Raw genomic sequence first — 26,632 nt, 5'->3', positions numbered from 1 at the left:
AGGAGGGCTGCATCACATGATTCACGAACCTGGATCAAGCGTTAATAAATGCAGCCAAAATGCTGAGGACGCTACTGTAAACATCTTGTCTGACTTAAAACACAAATAGGAATCACTCTAAAGTCAGGAATTTCGGGTTGTTTAGAGAATTCCAGTTCTGCTTTTCACCTGGTGACTGTGAACCCTGGCGGGGCGCTGCCCAGACACGGGTCAAGAGTAGCTGAGCCTCTTGGGCCCTGAACTTGATTGACCCCACCTGCTCCTGTCCACATTTCTGTCATGGCATCGATGACACCGCGTCGGCCTGCACTTCTTTTCCCAGCTGGGGAGTATGAGGAGCCTGCTATGCGTGGGCCTGAGAGGTGCGTGGCTGTGGTGACCTTCTGTCCCTGCCCTCCTGCTGGGTGGCCTCCAGGTCTCCTTGAGAGAGAATGTGGGTGCAGCAGTGCATCTTTCGCGCACAGCGTCTGCCGTCTGCCATCTGCACATTTCATGCGTTTGGTTTCTTTCAAGTGGAGTGAGAACTTGGACTTCTGTGAGATGACCTAAGTTTTGGATTTTTATACTTCCCACTCTTTTCCATTGTTTTACCTTATCTAATTCAGAACTAAATCTCTTAGCAACTTACCTTTTTTCGCTTACCATGTTTAGGTAAATGACAAAAATCATTTAAGTTGGTATAGCCAGTTGGGAGGCAACAATTGATTGGACCAGGGCAGACTGCAGAAGCATGTCTGTGCGATGGGATGACCTTGGGCCTCTGGATTCATGTGACAGGGCAGTCACAGGCTGGTGCTGACAAGGTGCTGACACACAGGCGGGACAGGGTGGGATGGGCGTGAAGTGTCAGCAGACAGGGTCCTGGCATTCTCATTCCAGGCTGGTCTCTTGCCTCTTCCCAAGAAGAGACTTATTCATAAGTCAGAGTTTTGCCACCCTGGAAACACAAGAAAGATGGTGAGCAATGTGGATTAAATAACTAACATTCCACTAACATCGGGAAATTGCAAAGAAACAGCGAAGTGTAGAGAGGTTGCTCTTTGTTTTTTTCCTAAACGTACTGACTATTGGCCACCCTGAGTCCTGTGGCTGATGGGCACACAGGACCTCTCACCCGGAGATTAATTTTCAATCAGACTTTCCCTTTAGCTGCGTCTCAGATGGGAGTGTGAAAGCCTCGGGTTGTCTGCGGAGACAGCTGGTGAGAAATGTCTGCGCTGGGGAACTGCCTCTGGCCCTGCGTTGCCCCTGCAGACCCTGTGAGCACAGGAGGTGCCCTGGGCTTGCTGCTGGTCACCACCAGCATAGGCACCAGCGGTCCTGCGGAGGGCCTGTCGCCCTTAGTGTCTCTCTTTAATCTGGACATGTCCTTAAGATAAAAGAGCAGCTTTTATTCTGAAGACCCACATGCCGAGTGTTTTTCTCAAATGTGCTAAAATATACATAACATAAAATGTACCATTTTAACCACTTTTAAGTGTGCGGTTCTGTGGCGTTAAGTACAATCACATTGTTGTGTACCCTATACTGAGTATTTTGTATTTGTTCTTACAGGAAGTTGTTCAGCTGCCTTTAGATTTTGTGAAACAACTTTGTTTAAAGATACAATCTGAGAGACCAGGTAAGGGAATCTAACCTACAAATATTGTTTGTAATTTAAAACATCCCATTTGAAAAGTATTTGACATTATTTCTCAGGTAGATGCCATTTTCAGTGATTCTTTTACCGGAAACTTGATTATCGGGGTAGAAATCCTGGGAGCTCATGGATACTGTTCTGGGCATCACATACCCAGGTCACTGCAGAGAATACATGACCAAGAACTAGTTAATAAAAATAAATATGCATTTGGGAGAGAGAAAGGGAGCTGGAGGAGGTGGGGGAGACATAGGGAAGGGAAAGCGGGCTGTCGGGGAGCCTGGAGGGTTCAGAAGGAAAACCGGGGTAGATCCACAGCACAGAGGACCGGCCAGGGCCAGGAGGGCCTGCAGCCTGAGGACCTGGGTCCACCCTGGCTGCTTGTGCACCTGGGGGAAGGCAGTGCCTGCCCCCATCCCTCACATACCTTTGCACACCCCCAAAGCATCTCCCACGCCTTCCCCATTACCTTGCATACCTGCCCCCATCACCTCAGGCACGTTTCCCCATCATCTTGTGTACCCTTCCCCCGTCACCTCATATACATTCCTTGAACGTGGTCATGGCATTAATGACAGAAACTATGCCAAAGCCTTTCCTTCCACAGTTAGAGACAAAGATACGAAGTCCCTGTTACTGGCGATGGAAATCCCTCTTCCTAAAAGGTCAGCCAGGCAGTCAGGGTGTGCAGTTAGTTGGCCAATATAAAATCCCTTCCTTTGATTAGGAAACAGAGCACAGGACACTCTGCCCTGGATCCTCTGGTGTGGGAAGCACTGAGGAGCAGGGCCCTGTGTGGGGAAGTGACTCCCAGGGGAAGGAGGTCTTGGCCAGGTTAGGCCGGGACTGTGTTGGCTCTGATTTCCTTGTCTAGACTGAGAGGACTGGGCCTTGCCCTGGGGTTCTGCCATCCAGCTGCTAATGCCGCTCAGGATTGTTATTTTATAATTAGCAATTACATTTCTGTTATATGACAGTAATAGAACTGTGCACCCTGGTAATAACGATCGTAATCAGCCTTGTTATGTGAAGGGAGGAAAGCTAACTTCTCTTGGGGTCTGGAGGCCACATGTGTCTTCTGTGACTTTCACCACACAGCTTCCAGTAGTCAGTGCTGAGGAAATAGTGCCTTTGGAGTATTCTGAAGGGACCAGCTGTCACAGGAAGGTACAGGCTGCCGCCTCCTTCCTCTCTGAGCTCCTGGGTTAAGTTACTCACAAAATTGGGGGGAAGTCCCCAGGATCGCCCTCACTTCTGATGACAGTTGCACATTTTGGGTTCCCTAAGACTGACCTCAGGATCTGATAATTTGCTAGAAGGACCCGTAGAACTCAGCCTCATGGTTATGGCTTGTCACAGCTAAGGGACACAGATTAAAACTAGCTGAGAGGAAAAAAAAAAAAAACAACTAGCTGAGAGAAGAGGTGTTGGGGGCAGGTCCTGGGGGACCCTCATGGACTTTCAGGTGGCCTCCCCTGCTAGAGTCATGCGGGTAGCTCTTACTCCTTCCTGCAACAATGTGGGGCTCCTGTAGCCTGGGGGTTAGGATTTGTTGGGACCGGAGCGTGCAGACGCAGCTGACTGGATGCCCTCCATGTGCAGCTCCCTGGAGGCTGAGCTGAAACTGTGGGACCCACACTCCCACTGTCAATCACAGTGCTGCTCCCGTGGGGCCCAAAGGCCCCAGGTAAACGCGGATGTCCCGAGCAGGACGTCCCAGGCTTAGAGGTGACCTCGCAGGAGCTGAGGCCAAGGCCAGGCCTCTCTCAGGCCTGACTCAGGCTGACTCCTCCCCAACAGGAAGCCGCCAAATCGTGGGATGTAGTGGGATCATCTTGTATCTCTCGCACTGATCCTTGTACTGCTTTGCTTTCTAGAATCTCGCTGTGACAAGGACCTGGACACTCTCAGTGGTTATGCTCTGTGCCTTCCCAATTTAGCCAGACTTCAGACCTACCATTTTGCGGAGCACCGGCCAATTCTGTGTGTAGAGATCAAGGTGAAGTTTTGTCAAGGGAGAAATGTGTGGGGAAAGGGAAGGGTCGGGCCAGGTTGTAAATCCTTATCTGTCGGGAGCACACTTTCCCACAGAAGCTCCTGGTAGGTCCCCACACTGGGCCTCACAGCCCTTCTCAGGGGCCAGAGACTCGGCTTGCTTCTTGCTCCTTCCATACATGTCACCTGTACCTTGCTGCCTCAGTTCCTCCCACCTGGCAGACATGAGGGGCATGTCTTCTCACACCTCCAGATTTAGACCCATTCCCAGGTGGTTCGATGGAGAGCCAGCCAGGGACACGCCCTGGCCAGTGGCCCGCAGAAGGAAGCATGTCAGGTTCCGCCCTAATTCCTTACAGGGTGCATCTCACAGGCCCCTCCTGACCTTCTCTGCCATGCCCCCTTGACCACTTGGTGGCACTGCATGCAGTACTCCAGGAGGTCAGTTCAAGGGTCTTTCTTTATACTGGGTGGCACTCTGTTCCTTTGCTTCTGTCCTCCTAAGAGAGACCTCCCCAGAGGCACAGAAGCCTGTGTGATTCAGGGCCCTGGTTTGTCGTGGACAGGCATCCTAAGGGGGCAGACAAAGGACATTGCTCGTCGAGGGTAGGGCCAGGCCCCTGGCTCCAGCTCTGCTGCCCAGTGTGCAGGGCAGCCAAAGCCGTGGTTTGTCTCCTTCCTCCAAACCTTTGTGGTGGTGACTCTGGGTCACGCCCTTGGCCCTGAGCACTGTCACCCAGGGTGCCTAGTGGGGACTGACTGTCTGCTTCCCCAACCGGAGGGTGAATGTCTTAGGCGTCAGAGATAACAGTGACCCAGCGCCAAGCACAGGGTGCTGACAATCCAGGGCTTTTAGAAAACAGCTGGCGTTCCAGAAGTTCTGGGAGCCTAGGAATCATCAGATGGCACTTTGCAGTTCACGAAGTCTTGTCAGAGGGAACGAGGGTTCTGCTCCTTGGGTCTGGGAGATCGGGGCAGGTCTGCACTCCTCGAGTCTCTCCAGTCTCACTTTGTAATGAAAGCACAAAGCTGCAGTGAGTGTCCTGGCCTTGGATGCTGTAGCAGCAAGGAGAGGCTTGTGTGAGGCCATGAGGAAGCGCCAGTTCTCACTGGGGGCTGGAGAGAAAAACAACTTCGGGGGATATTGCTGTCTAATGCTTATTTCTGTTCTTGGGTGTTGCCGTCCATTATCTCATAGTTAATTATATGTGCACTTAAGGTGTGTGATTTCTCCCTAAGAAGTTTTTCTTCCTCACTTGTGTATTTGCAGCCAAAATGTGGGTTTATTCCTTTGTCCAGCGATGTTACTCATGAGATGAAGCATAAGGTGTGCCGTTACTGCATGCACCAGCACCTCAAGGTGAGAAGAGCCCAGCAGCCGGGTGTCTCCATGTACAGCTGCGGGGGCAGGAGGGGGTGGCGGGCTGGGAGAGGGGGGAAGGCTTGGGCCGAGGTGTGACCACTGAGAGATTTCAGAAGAATAACAGAAGATGTACATATTTATTATTTACTTTTTAATTCCACAAGTACTTTCTGTTCACCTTTTTGTTGTTTTAAATCGAGAGATAATTCACTTACCTAAGACTCACCCTTTCAAAGTGTATAACCCAGTGTACTTTTAGTGTGCTCACAGAGCTGTGCAGCCATGCTCTAATTCTAGAACATTGTCCTCGCCTCAGAAAGGAACCCTATCCCCAGGAGCAGTCACTCTCTGACCCCCTGTCCTTCCAACCGCTGTTAACCACACGTCTCTGTGGCTTTGCCTCTTCTGGACATTTCACATCAATGGAATCATGTAATATGTGGCCTTTTGTGACTGTCTTCTTTTATTTAGCAAATGTTTTTGAAGATTCTTCCATGTTGTAGCAATATCAGTACTTCATTCCTTTTGTGACTAACATTCCATTGTGTGGGAACATTTTGTTCATCCATTTATCTGCTGAGGGACAGACTGTATGTTTGTTTCCACCTTTGGGTACTATGACTAATGTTGCTGCGAGCATGCGTGTACATGTGCTGGTTGGAATCTGTTTTCAGTTCTCTTGGGTAGATTTCTTGGAATGGAATTGCTGGGTCTTAGGGGAATTCTATGTTTAACTCTTTGAGAAACATCTGTTTTCCCCAGCTATTGCACCATTTTGTATTCCCACAGCAATGTATGAGGGTTCTAATTTCTCCACATCCTCGCTAACTCTTGTTATTATCCCTGTTTGTAGGCACAGCCATCCTAATAGGTGTGAAGTGGTATCTCATTATGGTTTTCATTTACGTTTCCCCAACAGTGATGTTGGGCATCTTTTCATGTACATCTTTGGAGAGATGTCTATTCAAGTCCTTTGCCCATTTTCGAATCAGGTTGTTTATTTTTCCATTGTAGTGTTTTAGGGGTTCTCTGTATATTCTGGACATTAATCTTTTATCAGATAGATGATTGACAGATATTTTCTACCATTCTGTCGGTTGCCTTCCTACTCTGTTGATTGTGTCCTTTGATGCACAGAGTTTTTAACTTTGGTAAAGTCCAGTTTGTGTACTTTTTCTTTTGTTGCCTGTGCTTTTGATATCATTCCAAGAAATCTTTGCCTAATCCAAGGTCATGAAGGTTTTCCCTTATGTTTTGTGCTAAGAGTTTTATAGTTTTAGCTCTTATGTTTCAGTCTTTGATCCATTTTACGTTAATTTTTGTATATGGTGTTGGGTAAGGGTTCAACTTTATTCTTTTGCATGTGGATATCCAGTTGTCCCAGCATTCTTTGAAAATACTGTTCTTTCTCCTTTGAATGGTCTTGGCACCTTATTGTTCCTTGGCTGTCTGTTGTATTGGTCCTATAAGTCTGTCTTTATGTCAGCATCGCACTCTCGATTGCTGTAGCTTTATAGTCAGTCTTGAAATCAGGAAGTGTTAGTCCTCCAGCTTTGTTCTTCTTTTTCAAGATTGTTTTGGCTATTTGGGGCCCCTTAACAATGACGTATGAATTTGAGGCCTGGATTTTTCATTTTTGCAAAACATGAAAGTTGCAGGAATCTGTAGATTACTTTGGGTAGTACTGCCATTTTAACAATGTTAAGTCTTGTAATCCATGAACACAGGCTGTCTTTCTGCTTATTAAGGTTTTCTTCAATTTCTTTCAACTTTTTGTAGTTTTCAATGTACAAGTCTTTTACCACATTGGTTGTTTATTTCTAGGTATTTTATGCTTTTTTTAACTGTTTTATTTCTGTTTTTTAATTGTTTTTTTTTATTAGTTTCAGGTGTACAAAACAATGTAATAGACATTTATCGTTTATATCCTTCACACAGTGATAATCCCCCTCCCCTCTAGGTATTTTATTCTTTTGTAATGTTGTAAATGTGATTATAAATGGAATTGCTTCCTTGATTTCCTTTTTGGAGTGTTCATTGCTGATGTATAGAAACACAAGTAATTTTCGTGTGATGATCTTGTACGCTGCAACCTTGCTGAATTTCTTATTAGCTGTAGTAGTTTTCTTATAGATTCTTTGAAATTTTCCATGTATAGGACCATGTCACTTTTAAATAGAGAGTTTTACTTCCTACTTTCCAATTTTGATGCCTTTAGCTTCTCAATTTTCTCAAAGAAACCAGCTGGTACTTTTGATAGGGATCCCACTGAATTGCAGATCAATTTGGGAGGTGTTGCCGGTATTAATACTCTGTGAATAACAAGGTGCTTTTCCATTTATTTAGGTCTTTAATTTCTTTCAGTGATGCTTTAGTTTTCAGTGTATAAGTCTTACACTTTTTTTGTTAAATTTATTCCGAAGTATTTTATTTGTTTGGATGCTATTATAAGTAGAATTTTCTTGTATTTCATTTTCAGGTTGTTTATTGCATAGCAATACAATTGATTTTTAAAATACGTATTTTTTAAAATTGTTGTGAAATACATGTAACAGAATATTTACCATTTTAACCATTACAGTTCACTGGCATTAAATATATTTACACTTTTGGGCAACCATCACTACCATCCATCTCTAGAACATTTTCATCTTACAAAACTGAAACTCTGTCCCCATTAAACAACTCCACATTTCTTCCTTTCTTCAGCCCCTGGGAGCCACCATTGTAGTTTCTATGAATTTGACTACTGTTGGTATCTCATATAATTGGAATCATACCTTATTTGTCCTTCTGTGACAGGTTCATTTTACTTAGCTTAATGTCTTCAAGGTTCATCCATGCTATAGTACGTGTCAGAAAGAATTCCCTTCCTTTTTAATGCTGGATAATATTGCATTGACTGTATACACCACAGTGTTCAATAGATATATATCCATTCATCTATTGAACTTGGATTGCTTCCACCTTTTGCCTATTGTGAATAATACTGCTATGAACACGGGTGTACAAATAGCTCTTTGAGACCCTGCTTCCAATTCTTTTGCATATATACCCAGAAGTAGAATTGCTGGATCATATGGTAATTTTATTTTTACTCATGAGGAACCACCACCGTACTGTTGTCCACAGCGACTGCACCATTTTACATTCCCACCAGAGTATACAAGAGTTCCAACTTCACCACATCCTCAACAACACTTGCTATTTTCTGTATTTGATAGTAACCATCTTAATGGGTGTGACGTAAGAAATGCAATTGATTTTTGCATATTGATTTTTTTTAAAGGAAAAGAGGCTTATTTTGTAGGTAGAGTACACAATGACAAAAATGTGTCTGCTACGCTTTCGTGCTGTACTTCCACCCCTTCCTACTGCAGGATCCTTTCACATTTGGGGCATTTATTTTCTTAAGGTGACTGTAGCTAATGACATGTGATGTTAACCGCCCCTCTTAGACTGTGGTCAATTGTCAAAGATGGAGGGTAGGGACTGGAGTGAGGTTGGGTTTCAGGGTATCATCTGGAAAAATGGAGGTAGAATGCCAGCTCTAGTAACCCCTCTATGTGGCCAACTTCTGACTCAGCTCTTCTAAAGCATTTCTTCTGTTCCCTTCCATTGGAGTAGTCACTGGTCCACCTTCCCAAAAACCAAGACAAGGGTTGAATTTTTTTCTACTTGGCTCATTTATACTTAAGACCCAGTCAATCAGAAAAAAATGCAGTTTTGATCATCATTGACCCAACAACCTTATCTTATATTTTTCAGTGTTCAATGGAAACAGAAACGATTCTAGGTATTCTAAGCAGAAAAGTTTAATACAAGAAAATAAGTGTTTATAGACTCATTGGAAAGCTGGAGAAGTGAGCCATAGGTTGTCCTCTAGGAATCAGAACACCAGAGAACTGACCCACCAGGGAGCTACAGCCTTTACCATCACCAGGAAGGTAGTGGAGAATCAGGATAAAGTTACTGAATTCTGTAATCCAGGATCAGGAGACCCCGCAGACTCAACTGCCTCTGGAGAACTACGGAACTAAAGATTGGACCCTGGAACACCTGAAGAAAAATACCACACAGAATGAGTGCCTACTGTGTGCTGCATGTTGATCTTTTATCTTGTCACCCTTGATGATCTTGTTTATTTTCTCTCTCTCTCTTTTTTTTTTTGGTAGTTTCTTAGAATTTTCTGTATACATGATCAGATCACTTGCAGATAGATATAGTTCTAGTTCTTTCTTTCCAATCTGGATGCTTTTTATTTGTTTTTCTTGCTTAATTTCTCTGGTTTGAACTTGTACTGTGTTTCCCCGAAAGTAAGCCCTAGCCAGACAATCAGCTCTAATGCATCTTTTTGAGCAAAAATTAATATAAGGCCCAGTCTTATTTTAATATAAGACCAGAAGTGAGCCATAGGTTGTCCTCTAGGAATCAGAACACCAGAGAACTGACCCAGAGAACTGGACCAGGTCTTATGTAATATAATGTAATATAAGACTGGGTCTTACATAATATAATATAGTATAATATAATATAATATAATATAATATAATATAATATAATACCGGGTATAATATAATATCGGGTCTTACATTAATTCTTGCTCCAAAAGACACGTTAGAGTTGATGGTCTGGCTAGTTTTTATTTTGGGGGAAATACAATATTGTATAGAAGTAGCAAGAGTAGACATCCTTATCTTAGGGGAAAGCTTTCAGGTTTTTTACCATTGAGTGTAATGTTTGCTTTGAGTTTGTTATAAATGTTTTTGAGTGTTTTTTTTTTTTTAAATCATGAAAGGATGTTGGATTTTGTCAAATACTTGTCCTATATCTATTGAAAAGATCATGAGGTGTTTTCTTTCTTCTATTAACATGGTGTATTTCATTGATTGATTTTCATGTTGAACCATGCTTGTATTTCTGGGATAAAGCCTACTTGTTTATAGGTGTAGAATCCCTTTAACATGCTGCTGAATTTCATTTGTTAGTTTTTATTGAGAATGTTTTCTTAAGGGATGTGGGCTGTCATCCTTTTTTTTCCCTAGTAATCTTTTTGCCTGGTTTTGGTACCTGGGTAATAACTGGCTTCATAGAATGAATTAGGAAGTGTTCCTTTCTCTCCACTTTTCAATTTCTCTGGAAGAGTTTGAGTATTGGTGTTGATTCTTTAAATATTAATATTTGAAAGCATTCACTAGGGAAGCCCTCTGGTCCTAAGTTTTCCTTTGTTGGAAGATTTTTGATTACTAATTCAGTCTCTTGTTATTGGTCTTTGGACAGTTTTTTATGAAGTGTTTAGGTGTGAATCTCTTGGATTTTATCTTAAAATTCACTGATCGTTTCTTCTGCCTACTCAGATCTGTTGTTAATCCCCTCTAGTAACTTTTTCATTTTAGTTATTGTACTTTTCAACTACAGAATTTCTATTTGGTTCCCTTTTATAAATTCTATCTCTATTGATAGTCTCTGTTAAGCCATTGTTCCCCTTGTTTTTTTTAGGTCTTTGTCCTTGGTTTCCTTTAGCTCTAAGCATATTTATAGTAGTCGGTTTACAGTTTTTGTATAGTAAGTCCAGTGTCTGAGCTTCTTCAGGGACAGCCTGTTGTTTGTTTTTTCCTGTGTATGGATCATACTTTCTTGTTGCTTTGCATGTCTTGTAATGATTTGCTGAAAATGGGTGTTTTGAGTAATACAATGTTGCCACTCTGGAAAAATCAGGTTCTATAACCTCTCTAGGATTTGTTATTGCTGCTTATTGTAATTGTTGTTGTTTTTTTAGTGACCTTTCTGTGCTAACTTTGAGAAGTTTTTATTTTTTGTTGTGTGTGGCCTCTGAAGTCTCTGCTCGGTTAGCTTAGTGGGCAGCTAATGGTTTGATAGACTTTCTTAAATGCCTGGAACCAGTTAGCCTGTCAGGCTTAGTCAGGGCCTCTGTGTGCTCTGCCTCAGCCTGCACTTCCTCAGCACTGGTCAGTGGAGGTGGGGCCTTCAGGGCCCTCTGGAACCTGTGTGCGGCCTCCTCCATGCCCAAGCTGTGCTGGAGTTTTCAGAGCCTTGTGCGCCTCACTCCTTAGCTTCTTCTTTTCGGCTTTAGGTTTTAGTGTATTGTTTGCCACAACTGTTACCCACTGTCTCAGGCAGTTTTGAAGTTAATGTTTTTCATAAATGCCCCTTTTATACCTGGTAAGCTCTGAGATAGGTCAGTGAAGACAGGAAACCAAGAGACTGGTCAAATAATGACCATCCTCTGTGAATGAGGCTTTGGAGAGGCTCCCGACCTGTTTAGCCCCCTTTGGAGGACTGTTTTCACCATGATTGGGACTGTTGGTTTTCAGGGTTCCCATGGAACTAGGGAGAGAGGGGGTGGGAATTCACTCTTGTTTAAATTTGGCTGTTTTTCTTGAATAAATGCTCCCCAGATTGTTGCAAGCCTCTGGTTAATTTTCAGAGTTCTGAAAATTTTGCTTCTCACAGTTTTTGCTAGTTTCTCATTACCTACATAGAGGAGAGAATTTTCAGAGGTGCTTAGTCTACCATTTTTGCTGATGTACTTTATCTCTTCTTTGTGGTGTTATAACTTGCTAAGTGCTTAGGGAAAAGCAAGTATATGAGCCATTCCCTTTAGGAGATGGTTTTTATGGTCACCATTCGTTTTCAACATATATGATAGATTTTTAAGGACTATTTTTTACTGTGAAGCAGTAACTGTGAAGTATTTTCTCATTTAACTAAGAAAATACGGAATTGTTTAAATGAGGTCACCTGCCTTCCAAGAGGTCACTCACATTGTCAGTTGGCACATCCTTCCACACTGCTTCCTGTGCCAACAAAAATACACGTCCTTCAAGTGGAAGTGAGGTGTCTCCTGTCTCCACACGTATTCTGATGTGTGCTCGCATGTGCATGTACACACATTCCTAAAGCAAATATGGGATCTTGCCATAATAATTGTTCTGATAATTGCTCTTTTCACTTGAAGAATCTTTGAGGATTGTTTGTTGTGTATCCTTTGAGGCTTTTTCATTGCATATTTGGATATCATGTATAGATGCACATATTTCTTTTTATTTTTTTTTAACAAAAGTGACATCATAAGCTTCATTCTGCCAGTTGCTTTTTTCCTTGACTAAATCTTGATGATTTAGTCAAGGAAATCATCTGTCTGTTTCTGTTAGTGGCTGCATTATTCATTCCTTCATTCACCATGTGGCCTGCTGTGTCCTGGCCCATGAGAGCGGAGGTGCTGTGATTTACGTAGCTGTCTCCAGGTCTTGCTGTCAGTTAGGTATCAGTGAACGTCCCTGACCTTCCTTGTGGATTTACCAGGTCAGGGGACACCCACATTTTAAATTTTAATGGAAACCAGCAAGTTGCCTTTCAAAAGATCATGTCAATTTTTTTCTTGCCAACAATATGAAATAACTTGTTAGCTACACCTCCCCTTCCTGGATATTATAATTTGAAAGGTTTATCTGATGACCAAAGTTTAGCCATGTCATTTAAAAAGGTGCTTGCTGCTGCTTCCCTACTCATGTGCAGGGCTGGGTTGGCAGCCATGTGAGGCTCTCCGAAGAGGGCCAAGGTTTCTTGGTTTGGAGTCAGCCCTCCACCCCAACTCGAGATGTGCACCTGGAGGTGGTGGCATCTCTTGAGCCCTTTGTCATCTCAGTCACTTTGGCTGTTCTGTGTTAGAGTTGTGCTGCCCCCAATCCAGTCATTGACACACGTGGTGGTTTCTTAACAGGTGGCAACTGGAAAGTGGAAGCAGATAAGTAAATACTGTCCCCTCGATCTCTACTCAGGGTAAGAGAACGCGTCTACTTTGCCCCTGGTGCTGCCTTCCCTGGAGGGGGGCGATGTGGGCATTCTGTGCAGGGGGCTATGAGGGCATTCTGTGAGGGGGGCCATGGGGGTCGTTCTGTGAGGGGTCCATGGGTGGCGTTCTGTGAGGGGGACCTTGGGGGGGTAGTTCAGTGAGGGGTCCATGGGGGGCGTTCTGTGAGGGGGACCTTGGGGGGGGAGTTTGGTGAGGAGTCCATGGGGGGCGTTCTGTGAGGGGTTCATGGGAGGGCGTTCTGTGACGGGTCCATGGGGGGCGTTCTGTAAGGGATTCATGGGGGGGCATTCTGTGAGAGGGACCATGGGGGGGGCGTTCTGTGAGGGAGGACATGGGGGGCGTTTTGTGAGGGGTCCATGGGGGGCGTTCTGTGAGGGGTCCATGGGGGGCGTTCTGTGAGGGGGACCTTGGGGGGGGAGTTCGGTGAGGGGTCCATGGGGGGCGTTCTGTGAGGGGGACCTTGGGGGGGGGAGTTTGGTGAGGAGTCCATGGGGGGCGTTCTGTGAGGGGTTCATGGGAGGGCGTTCTGTGAAGGGTCCATGGGGGGCGTTCTGTGAGGGGTTCATGGGGGGGCGTTCTGTGAGGGGGACCATGGGTGGCGATATGTGAGGGGTTCATGGGAGGGCGTTCTGTGAGGGGTCCATGGGGGGCGTTCTGTGAGGGGTTCATGGGGGGGCGTTCTGTGAGGGGGGCCATGGGGGGCGATCTGTGAGGGGTTCATGGGAGGGCGTTCTGTGAAGGGTCCATGGGGGGCGATCTGTGAGGGGTTCATGGGGGGGCGTTCTGTGAGGGGGACCATGGGTGGCGATATGTGAGGGGTTCATGGGAGGGCGTTCTGTGAGGGGTTCATGGGGGGGCGTTCTGTGAGGGGGGCCATGGGGGGCGATCTGTGAGGGGTTCATGGGAGGGCGTTCTGTGAGGGGTCCATGGGGGGCGTTCTGTGAGGGGTTCATGGGGGGGCGTTCTGTGAGGGGGGCCATGGGGGGCGATCTGTGAGGGGTTCATGGGAGGGCGTTCTGTGAGGGGTCCATGGGGGGCGTTCTGTGAGGGGTTCATGGGGGGGCGTTCTGTGAGGGGGACCATGGGTGGCGATATGTGAGGGGTTCATGGGAGGGCGTTCTGTGAGGGGTTCATGGGGGGGCGTTCTGTGAGGGGGGCCATGGGGGGCGATCTGTGAGGGGTTCATGGGAGGGCGTTCTGTGAGGGGTCCATGGGGGGCGTTCTGTGAGGGGTTCATGGGGGGGCGTTCTGTGAGGGGGGCCATGGGGGGCGATCTGTGAGGGGTTCATGGGAGGGCGTTCTGTGAGGGGTCCATGGGGGGCGTTCTGTGAGGGGTTCATGGGGGGGCGTTCTGTGAGGGGGACCATGGGTGGCGATATGTGAGGGGTTCATGGGAGGGCGTTCTGTGAGGGGTCCATGGGGGGCGTTCTGTGAGGGGTTCATGGGGGGGCGTTCTGTGAGGGGGGCCATGGGGGGCGATCTGTGAGGGGTTCATGGGAGGGCGTTCTGTGAAGGGTCCATGGGGGGCGATCTGTGAGGGGTTCATGGGGGGGCGTTCTGTGAGGGGGACCATGGGGGGCGATCTGTGAGGGGTTCATGGGAGGGCGTTCTGTGAAGGGTCCATGGGGGGCGTTCTGTGAGGGGTTCATGGGGGGGCGTTCTGTGAGGGGGACCATGGGGGGCGATCTGTGAGGGGTTCATGGGAGGGCGTTCTGTGAAGGGTCCATGGGGGGCGTTCTGTGAGGGGTTCATGGGGGGGCGTTCTGTGAGGGGGGCCATGGGGGGCGATCTGTGAGGGGTTCATGGGAGGGCGTTCTGTGAAGGGTCCATGGGGGGCGATCTGTGAGGGGTTCATGGGGGGGCGTTCTGTGAGGGGTCCATGGGGGGCGTTCTGTGAGGGGTTCATGGGGGGGCGTTCTGTGAGGGGGGCCATGGGGGGGCGTTCTGTGAGGGGTTCATGGGAGGGCGTTCTGTGAAGGGTCCATGGGGGGCGATCTGTGAGGGGTTCATGGGGGGGCGTTCTGTGAGGGGGACCATGGGGGGCGTTCTGTGAAGGGTCCATGGGGGGCGTTCTGTGAGGGGTTCATGGGGGGGCGTTCTGTGAGGGGTTCATGGGGGGGCGTTCTGTGAGGGGGGCCATGGGGGGCGTTCTGTGAAGGGTCCATGGGGGGCGTTCTGTGAGGGGTTCATGGGAGGGCGTTCTGTGAAGGGTCCATGGGGGGCGATCTGTGAGGGGTTCATGGGGGGGCGTTCTGTGAGGGGGACCATGGGGGGCGTTCTGTGAAGGGTCCATGGGGGGCGTTCTGTGAGGGGTTCATGGGGGGGCGTTCTGTGAGGGGGACCATGGGGGGCGATATGTGAGGGGTTCATGGGAGGGCGTTCTGTGAAGGGTCCATGGGGGGCGTTCTGTGAAGGGTCCATGGGGGGGCATTCTGTGAGGGGGACCATGGGGGGCGATCTGTGAGGGGTTCATGGGGGGGCGTTCTGTGAGGGGGACCATGGGGGGCGTTCTGTGAAGGGTCCATGGGGGGCGTTCTGTGAGGGGTTCATGGGGGGGCGTTCTGTGAGGGGTTCATGGGGGGGCGTTCTGTGAGGGGGGCCATGGGGGGCGTTCTGTGAAGGGTCCATGGGGGGCGTTCTGTGAGGGGTTCATGGGAGGGCGTTCTGTGAAGGGTCCATGGGGGGCGATCTGTGAGGGGTTCATGGGGGGGCGTTCTGTGAGGGGGACCATGGGGGGCGTTCTGTGAAGGGTCCATGGGGGGCGTTCTGTGAGGGGTTCATGGGGGGGCGTTCTGTGAGGGGGACCATGGGGGGCGATATGTGAGGGGTTCATGGGAGGGCGTTCTGTGAAGGGTCCATGGGGGGCGTTCTGTGAAGGGTCCATGGGGGGGCATTCTGTGAGGGGGACCATGGGGGGCGATCTGTGAGGGGTTCATGGGAGGGCGTTCTGTGAAGGGTCCATGGGGGGGCATTCTGTGAGGGGGGCCATGGTGGGCCTTCTGTGAGGGAGACAATGGTGGGTGTTCTGTGGGGTGATGTTCTGTGAGAAGGGTTGGTGTGTGAAGGGTGTTCATGTTCTGTGAGGTGGGGTCTAGCAGATATTCTGCAAGGTGGGGGCTGCTGGCCTGCCTATAGCCAGGGCCCAGGGCAGGGCTCAGGTTCTTGCCTGAGTTGTCTCCGTGGGTTCCTACAAGTTAGCTGTGGGTGCCAGCAGCTGGGGAAATGTTATCACAGGGAAGGGGCCAAAAGCAGGTTGGGGATTAGGAGCAAAGATGGGGTGCCTCTGTGAGGAGGGCCAGGGAGATTGTGGCTCCTTAACCCACAATGCTCAGATACCTGAAGCAGCCACTCCCAGTCATGTCCCCTGAGTCACAGGCAGGTAAATGTAAAGACTGCTTATAATTCTATCAATAATCCTTTCCCCTTTTAGAAATAAACAGAGAATGTATTTTGCCTTGAAAAGCTTGTTGCAGGAGGCACAGAACAACTTAAAGATATTTAAGGTAAGAGTGGCACCTGTTTTATGACCCTTTTGGGGATGGAACCAGTGGGTCTTGGATTGAGCCAGGTGAACTGGCACTCTGGTGCCTAATGGGTCTCTGTGACCTTGTAGACGAGGGCATCTGGACTGGGTCTGGCTTGGCATGGTCCTCTGGGTCCTTTTTCCAAGGCCCATTGATTCCACTGGCACAACATGCTGTGATCCCTCGGATATGTGATGTCAACTCCTTGACCACTGGGTGGCCTCAGGCTCCCCTGACGCATAGAACCTGACTCTGGTTCTAGGGTGAGGACGGCTCTGACGTGGTCAGGCTGCGTTTCAGTCATCCTATGTTTCCCTGAGGCCTGTGTGGTTGAGGTGGGAGCAGGAGCTACGTGGTGCATTCTGGCCAGTGGCCACACGTGTGCATTTACTCCTGGTTAACTTGGGGAACTTGTAATTTGGAGACCTCCTTGTCAGTTAGTGAATTCTCACAGTCCGGCAGCTCTGATCATCCTGTGTTCTGGCCACGTAAGGAAAGGGTTCTGCACATGGAACATTCACCATCTGGCACAGGCACTTTCGGCTTCCTCATTGTCACCTGCACGGGTGCCCTGGCCTGGTGCTGGCAGGAGTGGTGTCATCAGAAGGGGTGAGAGGAGCAGGGAGCAGGGCTGGCCCAGTCTGGAGGAGAGCTAGGCGTGGCCTTTTTTGGAAATGTGTCCCATGGGGTTCCCCTTGTAATCTCCTTTTCTCCTTGCCACTGACTCTGTCCCCAGTCCTGTTTATGTCCTAATAAAATGTAACACATAAAAGAGTTTGCGACAGGCTCAGGCTTGCAGGCCTTAGATCTGAGGAGAGAAGTGGGGCTGTTGGATCAGACCAGCCATGTGCCCTGTGCATCCAGCTCTGTGGATGGCGCCATTCTGCACACTGGGTGCCCCTCACGGGGCTCGGGGGTGTGGGTGGCGGAGGGTCTAGTGTTGACTCGCTTCCCCAATTTGGCTCAGAAATTTGATCAGAGTGAATCGACTTTACCCTGCCTGCCTCCACCTTCCCAAATTTAGAAAAGGAAGACATATTTCAAAATCAGTTTATATTTTTAATTCTTATAAAGACTTCAGGAATTTTATGTTTAAATTCTAAAAACAAATTTCCTTTCATCTGGGATTTAACTGGAACCAATTTTTGTCCCACATGGACCCTTTTCTGCTGCCTTTGCTTGGGCTGACCTGTCAGCCCACACTTAAGCTGAGTGATGGGTCTGGCTCGGCCCCTGGACGGACTGCGGGCAGGGCTTGGGGCCTGGGCCTGAGAACCCGACTGTCTACTGCTTCTGCTGCTTCTGTTGAAGTCAGCGTGGAAGAAAGTCCGGAGGTCGAGCTAATAGTTTCACAAGACATGGATTAAGAGAAGGGATGCAGAGTGGCTTTTTAAGATAATACCGGGAGCAATGAGGACATTTCCCCAAGTGCCATCACCTCTAATGAGCACGCTCTGGCTCTGAAGCCCGCACCTTCTGTCGTGAAGTTCAGGGGTGGAGAGATTTCCTGGGTCGTGGTCGTTGCCACCATCGTTCATACTACACGGCTGTAGCTCCGCCCACCCCAACACTGATCACTTGGGAGACTTGCTGGGGGACATGTGGGATAGTCACGTAGCCTTGGATGATGTCTCTCTGCCAAACGTAACATGAAGTCCTTGAACAACTGTATTTGTACATGTAAAAGTCCCGTCTGTTCGGACTCCAGATACTGGGGAAGAGGTCACTCACATTTCCAGGGTCACTCAGCTGCTTGTGGGCTGGGAAGAGGGACCAGATAGCTACCGCCCATGGTGCCTGGTCTCGGCTCAGCACTTCCTCTCCACCTGCTTTCCTCCGGGGGAGCTCCTGCCTTCCCTTTACCTGGCACAGTCTGCTCCCACTGTAAGACCCATATCAGGGTCAGGATTCCCCTGGCCCTTGCCTAGAGTGGGCTCAGTGGCCCCATCGTCCTGGACACCCACTCTGTGAGCTCTGACAGTGCCAACAAGGGATTCCCAGGGGTGGCACCATGCTGCCGAATCCCAGGACCTCACCGAGGGAGTAATGCCCTGTCCATACTCCTTGTTGGATTGAGTTGACTCCCACCTGCCACCTGGGGGCACAGCAGGGCTTGTCCTCTTCGATATTATCTACCGCTGTGTAACAGCCACTTACCATCTCACAGTTCCTGTGGCCAGGAATTGAGCAGCATAGGTGATTCTGACTCAGGGTCCCTTGGAGGCTGCATCCCGTCTGAAGACCTGGCTGGGGCCAGAATCTCTGCTCCCAGGAAGGCTCCCCCGCCCCGGCCTGGGCAGGAGGTCTTCGTTCCTGGCCACTCGGGGCTCCATGGGGCTGCTTAACACGGCTGCTGTGATCTGAGAAGAGAACCTCCAAGATAGAAGCCAGGCGCTTTTATAATGGAATCTTGCCGGGGATGTGCTGTTGCTTTGCCCGTATTCTGTTGGTCACACAGACCAAACCTCCAGTGTGGAGAGGACTATAGAGTGTGAGTATCAGGGATGGGGTTCATTGGGGACCGTCCCGGAAGCTGCTGACCACACCATCTCACAGACGAGGAAGTGAGGGGCAAAGCGTCTGCCACTCCCTTGGGGTCGGTCCTGCTCGGGGGTGGCAGACCAGGGTTCTCTTAGGAGCTTTCCCAACAGACACCACGGACCTCCTGACCCCGTAAAGGTCATGGGGTTGGGCCCACTGGGTGTCCCTGCCCACAGCCCTGCGAACGTCGGTGCCATAAGGAGATTCTTTGCTGGACTTGGATTTAGAAGACAGGATGGCCTCGAAGACGAAGATCTCCACAGTAGTGATGCTGGTGACCTCACCGGCCCTGGGGAGAGCCTGGCCCAGCTCGTCACAGAGGACAGAAGCCCTCTGGAAAGCTGGCTGCCTACCGATGTCCACACTGGCCCAGAAGCTTCTCTGCTCAGGGTCTGACTGACACCGTGTGTCAATCAGGAGCATGGGTGTCACGCAGCTTCTTGAGTACTGGGCTGGGGTCTTTGGGAGTTTGGGCTTTGGCCTGAGTTTGCTGCCAGCGTGCTGCGTGTTCTGGACTGAGGCTTTGCATTTCAGGCCAGGTCTCTGGTCTTCAGTTTTTGAGAACTTGTTTTCTTTTCCACATTCCAGTGGGATTTACCTCTTGGTCAATGACAGGGTGCCTGAAGGTGGGTTTCCCCGCAGGGCCACAGTGTGCAAGGACCCCAGAGTGGGCAAATATAAGGTGTCAGGTCCCTTTGCTTGCCCAGGGTGGGGGCAGAGGTGATCACTCTTCCCGCCTGTTGGAGGTAACATTTCCCTATCCCTTTTCCCTCCTGAAGAATGGGGAGCTGATCTATGGCTGCAAGGATGCCCGGAGCCCCACGGCTGACTGGAGTGAGCTGGCACATCACCTGAAGCCCTTCTTCTTCCCATCCAACGGCCTGGCCAACGGGCCCCACTGCACAAGGGCTGTGATACGGGAGCTGGTGCGTGTCATCACTCGGGTGCTGCTCAGCGGCTCGGACAAGGGCTGGGCAAGTGCCCTGAGGCTAGGGCCCGGGTCACGGGGCCCGTGTGTCTGCGAAGCCAGCCCTTACCGCAGGAGCCTGCATCACCCAGGTAGGCCAGGCGGGCGGCGGGCAGGTAGGCGGAGTCTGGGGTGAGGCCTGTGTGGGTCTGCCTGGCTTCACGGGGCTTCTGCAGAAGCAGCCTGGGCCTTGACAAGGCTCCCCAAAGCCAACCCCTGCCTCTCAGCCCCATTGGGGAGACTTCCTTTATCCTCTTCAGTCTGGGTTTATAAATTGCAGCACACGTTTGGGTTGTAGGGTTTCCCTAAAACACCATTCTGCATGCCTGTACCTCCTCTGCAGTTTCCTAAGGGCTTTCTTACATTATGCTACTTCATCCTCTCAGTGACCCTGGGGGTAGCTTTCCTCGGCCTGTTTTTTACATGTGGAGAACTGAGGCGCAGAAGTTGGAGTCCCACAGCGCAGGCCTTTCAGGTTGGGGGTGGCCACAGTGGCCTGTGGTTGGCAGACGCATGAACACAGGCATGCAGGGCCCTTGTCTCTGGGCACCTCCTACTTGAGGCCTCATTTCTCACAGACTCCCAGTGGCTGGCTGTGACTTGGTGACATTCGAGCTTCGAGGTAGTCTGATGGTGGCGTGGGTTTTTGTCGTGAGTGTTCGTGGGCTCCTCATTCTCCCCTTTGTCATCTGCTGGCAACTCCACAACACACTCAGGTCTGTGGAACCGTAGCCAGGCACTGACTTGGGGCCGACCAGCAGGACTGCGGTTCTTCAGTTTCTGTGCTGAGCCCTGTGGTCTCTCAGAGCCCTCAGAGGCTGTGACGACAGCAGCCCTGCCCCTGTGTGGCTCTTAGGTGTTTTTGCTGTTTGGCTGCCCGGGCACAACAGATCACCACTGTCCTGTGTGACCACCCCCCTCTCTACATGGGCTGTGGCACCACAGACATGGTCTCACAGATTTGGGAGTGTCAACACGGTCGTTTTACATTTTTTCCTTGTGGGGAATGTTATTTAGACTGAGGGCCATCTTTCTAAACTTAGAGCTGGCTGGAGTGATGGAGTTGAAGGGTGCTGAGATGGGACAGAGGCCCAGCAAGACGTGACACCTGCCCTTTCCTTCGGGCCTGGCCCCAGGCATGTGCCAGCAGCCCTAGCTACTCTGTGGGCCAGGATGCAGCCTGTGCCACCGCCTTCTGCAGTCCTTGACAGTAAACCTCGTGTTTTGCCCTCCTGTTCTGGTAGGAAGAAGCAGCGTGGAGCGCTCGGGGTTACCGAAGGGCTGTCTTCTGCACAGAACCCTCCAGGTGCAGAAGCTGGACCTGCTGGACATCGAGGGCCTCTACCCTCTGTACCGGCGGGTTGAGCGTTACCTGGAGGAGTTTCCTGAGCAGAGGTGAGCCTTGGCCGTGGCATCCCTGCCCCTCCTGAGCCCCTGTGGTGATGGGAGCTAGGGAGGACAGCACAGGCCTCCCAGGAGGACGACCCACCCTGGCTACCTCCCTTCCTTGCTCCTGGTGGCAGGCCTAGCGCAAGGATTCAGTACTGCGTGACGAGGATCAGGGTCCCGTCACTAGCCGTTTTCTGGAAAAGAAAGCACATCTAGTGACAGACAGTCCGCATCAGGCCATTCCGTCCTGAGCAGGGCCGAGCCTGCAGGGGGCAGTGCTGCTCCATGGCTCAGCCTTCCCTATGGAGCCTCCGTTCCTGTGCAGCAGCAGAGCGTCCACGGCCTTCTAACAGGTCGCTGGGGTCCACACCTGCGGCATGTGGGGGGCTGGGACCCTCATTGCCCCTTCTCTGGAGTCTCTGACCCCGACGCCATTTGGATGCCGTTTGTCATAAACAGGACACGTCAGGTCAAACAGATCACCCGCTCCCCGGGTTCTGGTCTTGCAGGTTCTCTTTAAAACTTGGATGCTTTAGGACAAAATGTAGCATTAGGAAGAGGATTCCTTAGGTGTTTTTTAAAAGCAGAGGTGTGACTGTTAAATTGTTATGAGTTTAAGAAACAATTTCCAGTCAACTTTCTCATCTTGTTTTTCTGTGCCTTTTCCTTTAGAAAAACATTGCAAATAGATGGGCCTTATGATGAAGCATTTTACCAGAAGCTGCTCGATCTGTCCACTGAGGATGATGGGACAGTGGCCTTTGCGCTGACAAAGGTGGGCGGATCTTTCCGGAAACACACTGTGTGCTCCTTAGGCTCTTAACAACACTAAGTTGGGGTTTTACTGGGAAATGTTTCCCACTACTACCCCTGATGAGTAAAACAGAAAAATTAGGGAATTAAAAAGAAAAACAGCTGAAGTTTCCCCCCTGATGGACTGGACCAGGTGAGGATTTGTTCAGTTGGCTCCAGCCACCCCCGGGGCCAGCCCTCTCCTTATCCCCGTGCTGGGGTCCAGGGCTCACCTATCTGTGCTTCCTTCTCAGCAGCCTCAGAACCAGCTGAAGCCAACCATCTCTCTCCCTGTGGCCCTCACTGCGGGGCAAAGACCCCCACCCGTGGCTGGAGCGGGGGTGGGAGCTTTCTTCCCCCAGAACTCAGGCCAAGGGGCAGCCGAGGACAATCTCTTAGGGAAGAGAGGCCTGGTTCTGTTCTTTCTGATTCTGTTAAATCAGGGAATTCAGAGGCTCCATGAATTTAGATAGAAAAAAAAATTACGTCTTTTGCTAATCTCTGACTGAAGTTTGGTGTTTCCTTCCATTATGAATATGGCAGCAATCACTGCAGTGTCACAGGACCCCCAGCCTCGCCTCGAGACACCAGACGTTAGCATTTCACACTGGCTGGGGAAGATATTTCATGGTAGCTTTGCATTCACCACTCCTGAGGTTTTGTTATGTAGTTCTGTGTAACACGTTTGTTTAAGAAAAATTTGGCATCTGATACGATCACCTGCTGTATTTATTTTCTGCATTTAAAAATGTTATTCTGAGAGGGATCCATCAGTTTCACTGGGCTGCCAGAGGTCTTGTCTTGCTAGATGTTAAAATGATTAAAGAACCCTTTTCTAGTGGGAGCTAGGTGACAAAAGGCAAGAGCAAAACGGAGTGACCTCCTTCTCTATGTGCACCCGGGCATGCCCGGGAGCCCTTGGTTCACCTGTCCTGGCACTGACGATGTGCCAGGACAGGTGGTTCCCACTGTGTCTCTGGCTGAGGCTGGCTGCTCCCTCTTCTGTAGCTGTCGGGTTTTTGAGGATGAGGACTGAGGAGATCCCCTCCTAAGCCAGAGCTGTCCTCAAGCTGGGGAGAGATCCAAAATGGAGACTCTGCCTCAGAATAATGTGACCGAATCTGCCCTCTGTTGCCTGGAACTTGGGTACATTGATTTAGGAATAAATAATAGCATCACTTCCTTTTCCAAGGATGGAAACATGGGACCTTCCTTCCTTTTTTATACAGTTCTGTTTTTCAAAGTTCCTACTAAATAAGCCTGGATTACTTTCTAATTTTATTTCAGTTTTTAACCTCATATGTAAACATAATCTTGTAAGAGATTCGAGCAGTCATTATACAACTGTGCAGGGCTAAAATGCGTAAGTTGGGAGAGTATGAATGCTGCTGCAGGATGCTGGTGGTGTGTAGGGTGGCACTGGCCACTCCGGGAAACAGTATGGCAGCTTCATACACACTAAACGTGCAGGAGTCTGTAACCCAGCGCTGCTGGGCACTTGCCACAGAGAAGGGAAGACTTTGCTCACCCCAAACTCTGCAGCAGTGTGCCTGGCAGCCTTACATGGCTATGCTAGCTAACCCTGGACACAACCCAAGAGTCTGTCAGCAGGTGACTACAGCAGGCCCAAACCAGCGCTGCCGGGCAATGAAAAGCAACAAACTCTGGACATGCACAGAACCCCAGGTGAATGTCAGGGGGACTGCAATGACTGGTGAAAGCCAAACCCCAAAGGTCAGCTACTGTGATTCTATTTAGATGACGTTCTGGAAATGACAAAGATGCATTGTTGCCATGGGTTGGGGAGGAGGTAGAAAGAAGGTGGGTATGGCCATAAAAGGTCAACATGAGGGATCCGAGCACTGAGGGAACTGCTTTGTATCTGGACTCTGCTGCTGGGTGCGCGAACGTGTGGTAAAACACACACACACACACACACACACACACACACACACACACACTCTTACAAGGCTACATGTGAAACTTGGGAGATCAGAGTAAGATCGTGGAATATGTCAGTGTCACGACCCTGGCTGTGACACTGTGCTATATAGTTCTGCTAGATGTCACCATCGGGGGCGGGGGCACTCAGCATGTCTGCACCATTTCTTAAACTGTGTGTGAACCTCCCATATCTCTAAACAAATAGTTTAATGAGAAGTTTCAAGCAGTGAGTATATGTATAAAATGTGACTGTATTCCTGTCCAAGCGGTAGCTATCCATGGCTAACAGATGTGTCTTTTCAGAACTACACACACACACACACACACACACACACACCCTCACACACTCACTCTCACACGCCATTCGGGCGATATGTCCACATTACATGTGTTCACCAGCTTGAATGAATGTAACGTGGCTTGAGGTGTCTGTGCTGGAATATTAGTGTCCCTCTTTGTCCTAGTGAGTTAGGTTCTGTGCTTGCAATTCTGTTTGAGAAGAGGGCTGTTCTGGGGAGCAGCTTGAGAACATTCTTCCACTACAGGCTGCTCAAGGTCTTTCTCAAAGGCTGTTTATCTAATGTAGCTCTGATGAAATGAAAGAGGAGGGGTATTGTCTTCATTTCCAGGCTCAGGACCCTGCAGCTCCGAGGACTGTTGCTTGCTGTCTGTTGGGCAGTAGCCTATAGCAGGAGTCAGCATACTTCTGTGAGGGGCCAGATAGAAAATGCTTTAGACTTTCTAGACCATCTGGCCTCTGTTGCAGCTCTTTGGCTCTGCCATTGTCCTTCAGAAGCAGCTACAGACAACACACGAGCACCGCTGTCCAGTAAAACCCCAAATAAGTGGCGGCTGGATCTGGCTCCCAGCTGTAGTTTGCTGACCTCTATTCACTGCTGCTTGTTAATTTTTATGTTCCATTTTTTTCTCTGTTAGTTTGGAAGTAACACCTTATTTCTATCATTTTAGTGGTTACTGGTCCACTTTAACCATGCATATTTAAAGTCTAAAGTCAGTCCATAACTTAACCACCCCCCATACCGCTCAAGCCTGGCCACACAAACACACAATGTAAGGAAATGAGATACTTTAATTCCAGTTCTCTCTTCTGACATACATGCAGTTCTTGTCTGTCATTTTGTTTTTGTCTTGCTTTTTTTTAAATCACAATTTACAGTATTATTTTATACAGAGGTGTGTTTAGAGCTATCACGTGTTTGCCCATATCTTTATCCAACATTCTTGCATCTCAGATCTTTCCTCTTTGTCCTTCTTTATTAACAGCTTTATTGAGGTACAACTTACATACCATACAATTTACCTGCTTGAAGTGCACAATTCAGTGGTTTTTCCTTCACAGATATGTGCAGCCATCACCATAGTCAATTTTAAAACATTTTCAACTCAAAAAGAAATGCCGTACCCTTTAGCTGTCATCCCTTTATCTCCCCATCACCCCCAGCCCCAAGCCACCACTAATCTGCTTTCTGTCTCTATTTGTCTGTTGCAAACATTGCATGTACATGGAGTCTGGCCAGCCTTTATGACTGGCTTTTTTCACTTAGCATAATGTTTTCAAAGTTCATCTGTATTGTAGCATATATCAATACTTTATTCCTTTTTATGGGTGAATAATATTCCACTGTATAGATATGCTACATTTTGTTTATCCATGTATCAGTCGGTGGACATTTGGGTTGTTTCCACTTTTTGGCTATGTGAATAACATGGGTATAAATATTTGTGTACAAATGTTTGTGTGGACATATGTTTTTACTTTCCTTGGGTGTATACACAGGAGTGATGCTGCAGGGTCACGTGGTGACTTACATTCCCACCAGCAATGTAGGATGGCCCCACTTTTTTCATATCTTTGACACTTGTTATTTGTCTTTCTGATTTTAGCCATCCTAGTGGATGTAAAGTGGTATCTCATTGTGGTTTGGATTTGCATTTCCCTGAAGACTAAGAACATTTTTCATGTACTTATTGCTCATTTGCGTATCTTCTTTGGAGGAATCTTTTTAGATCCGTAGCCCACTTTTTCATTATGTTATATGTCTTGTTGAGTTGTAAGAACTGAATGTATTGTGGCTAGTAGTCCCTTATCAGAAATATGATTTGCACATATTTTCTTCCATCCTGTCAGTTGTCTTTTTGCTTTTTTGATTATGTCCTTTGATGCAAAAATGTTTTTAATTTTAGTGACGTGCAGCTTATGTATTTTTTTCTTTTGTTCATATTTTTGGTTGTCATATCTAAGAATCCATTGCTAAATCCAAGGTCATGAATATTTTTCCCTGTTTTCTTCTGACAGTTTTATAGTTTTACCTCTTACATTTAATTCTTTGACCAATTTTGAGTTAATTTTTGTATGACTTGAGCAAGAGATCCAATATCATTCTTTGCATGTGATATTCAGTTGTTCCGGTATCACTTGTTGAAGAGATGATTTTTTTCCCCATTGAATGCTCGTGGCACCTTTGTGTTCCATTGATCTGTATGTATGTCTATACTCACGCTTATACCGTCTTGATTACTGTTGCTTTTCAATAAGTTTGAAATTACGAAGTATAAATTCTCCAACTTTGTTCTACTTTTTCACGGTGGTTTTGACTATTTGGAGCCCCTTATAATTTCA

At 48.6% G+C, this 26,632-nt stretch overlaps 1 protein-coding gene across 5 annotated transcripts in view; it reads left to right on the top strand.

Annotated features, from left to right (window-relative positions):
- BICD2 (BICD cargo adaptor 2) overlaps positions 1 to 26,632 on the top strand; it is a 118,363-nt gene that overhangs the window by 79,880 nt on the left and 11,851 nt on the right. For 4 of the 5 annotated variants that reach the window (XR_013994397.1, XM_081065615.1, XM_081065618.1 and 1 more), the window contains 8 exons: positions 1,555 to 1,621; positions 3,517 to 3,638; positions 4,905 to 4,994; positions 12,742 to 12,800; positions 16,265 to 16,337; positions 19,679 to 19,958; positions 21,111 to 21,261; positions 21,928 to 22,030. Coding sequence is in view for 4 of the 5 variants with exons in the window: in XM_081065615.1 (XP_080921741.1) it covers positions 1,555 to 1,621; positions 3,517 to 3,638; positions 4,905 to 4,994; positions 12,742 to 12,800; positions 16,265 to 16,337; positions 19,679 to 19,958; positions 21,111 to 21,261; positions 21,928 to 22,030 (945 nt within the window). In the remaining variant the exon portion in view is untranslated. Of the gene's footprint in view, positions 1 to 1,554; positions 1,622 to 3,516; positions 3,639 to 4,904; positions 4,995 to 12,741; positions 12,801 to 16,264; positions 16,338 to 16,620; positions 16,804 to 19,678; positions 19,959 to 21,110; positions 21,262 to 21,927; positions 22,031 to 26,632 lie in introns of those variants that run through there. The other variant, XM_081065616.1, reaches the window with a different exon arrangement.

The sequence above is a fragment of the Rhinolophus hipposideros genome, assembly GCF_964194185.1.
Source record: "Rhinolophus hipposideros genome assembly, chromosome: 11".
NCBI lineage: Eukaryota > Metazoa > Chordata > Mammalia > Chiroptera > Rhinolophidae > Rhinolophus > Rhinolophus hipposideros.
Note: the sequence above shows the minus strand (reverse complement) of the source record. Positions and strands in the feature narration are given on the sequence as shown.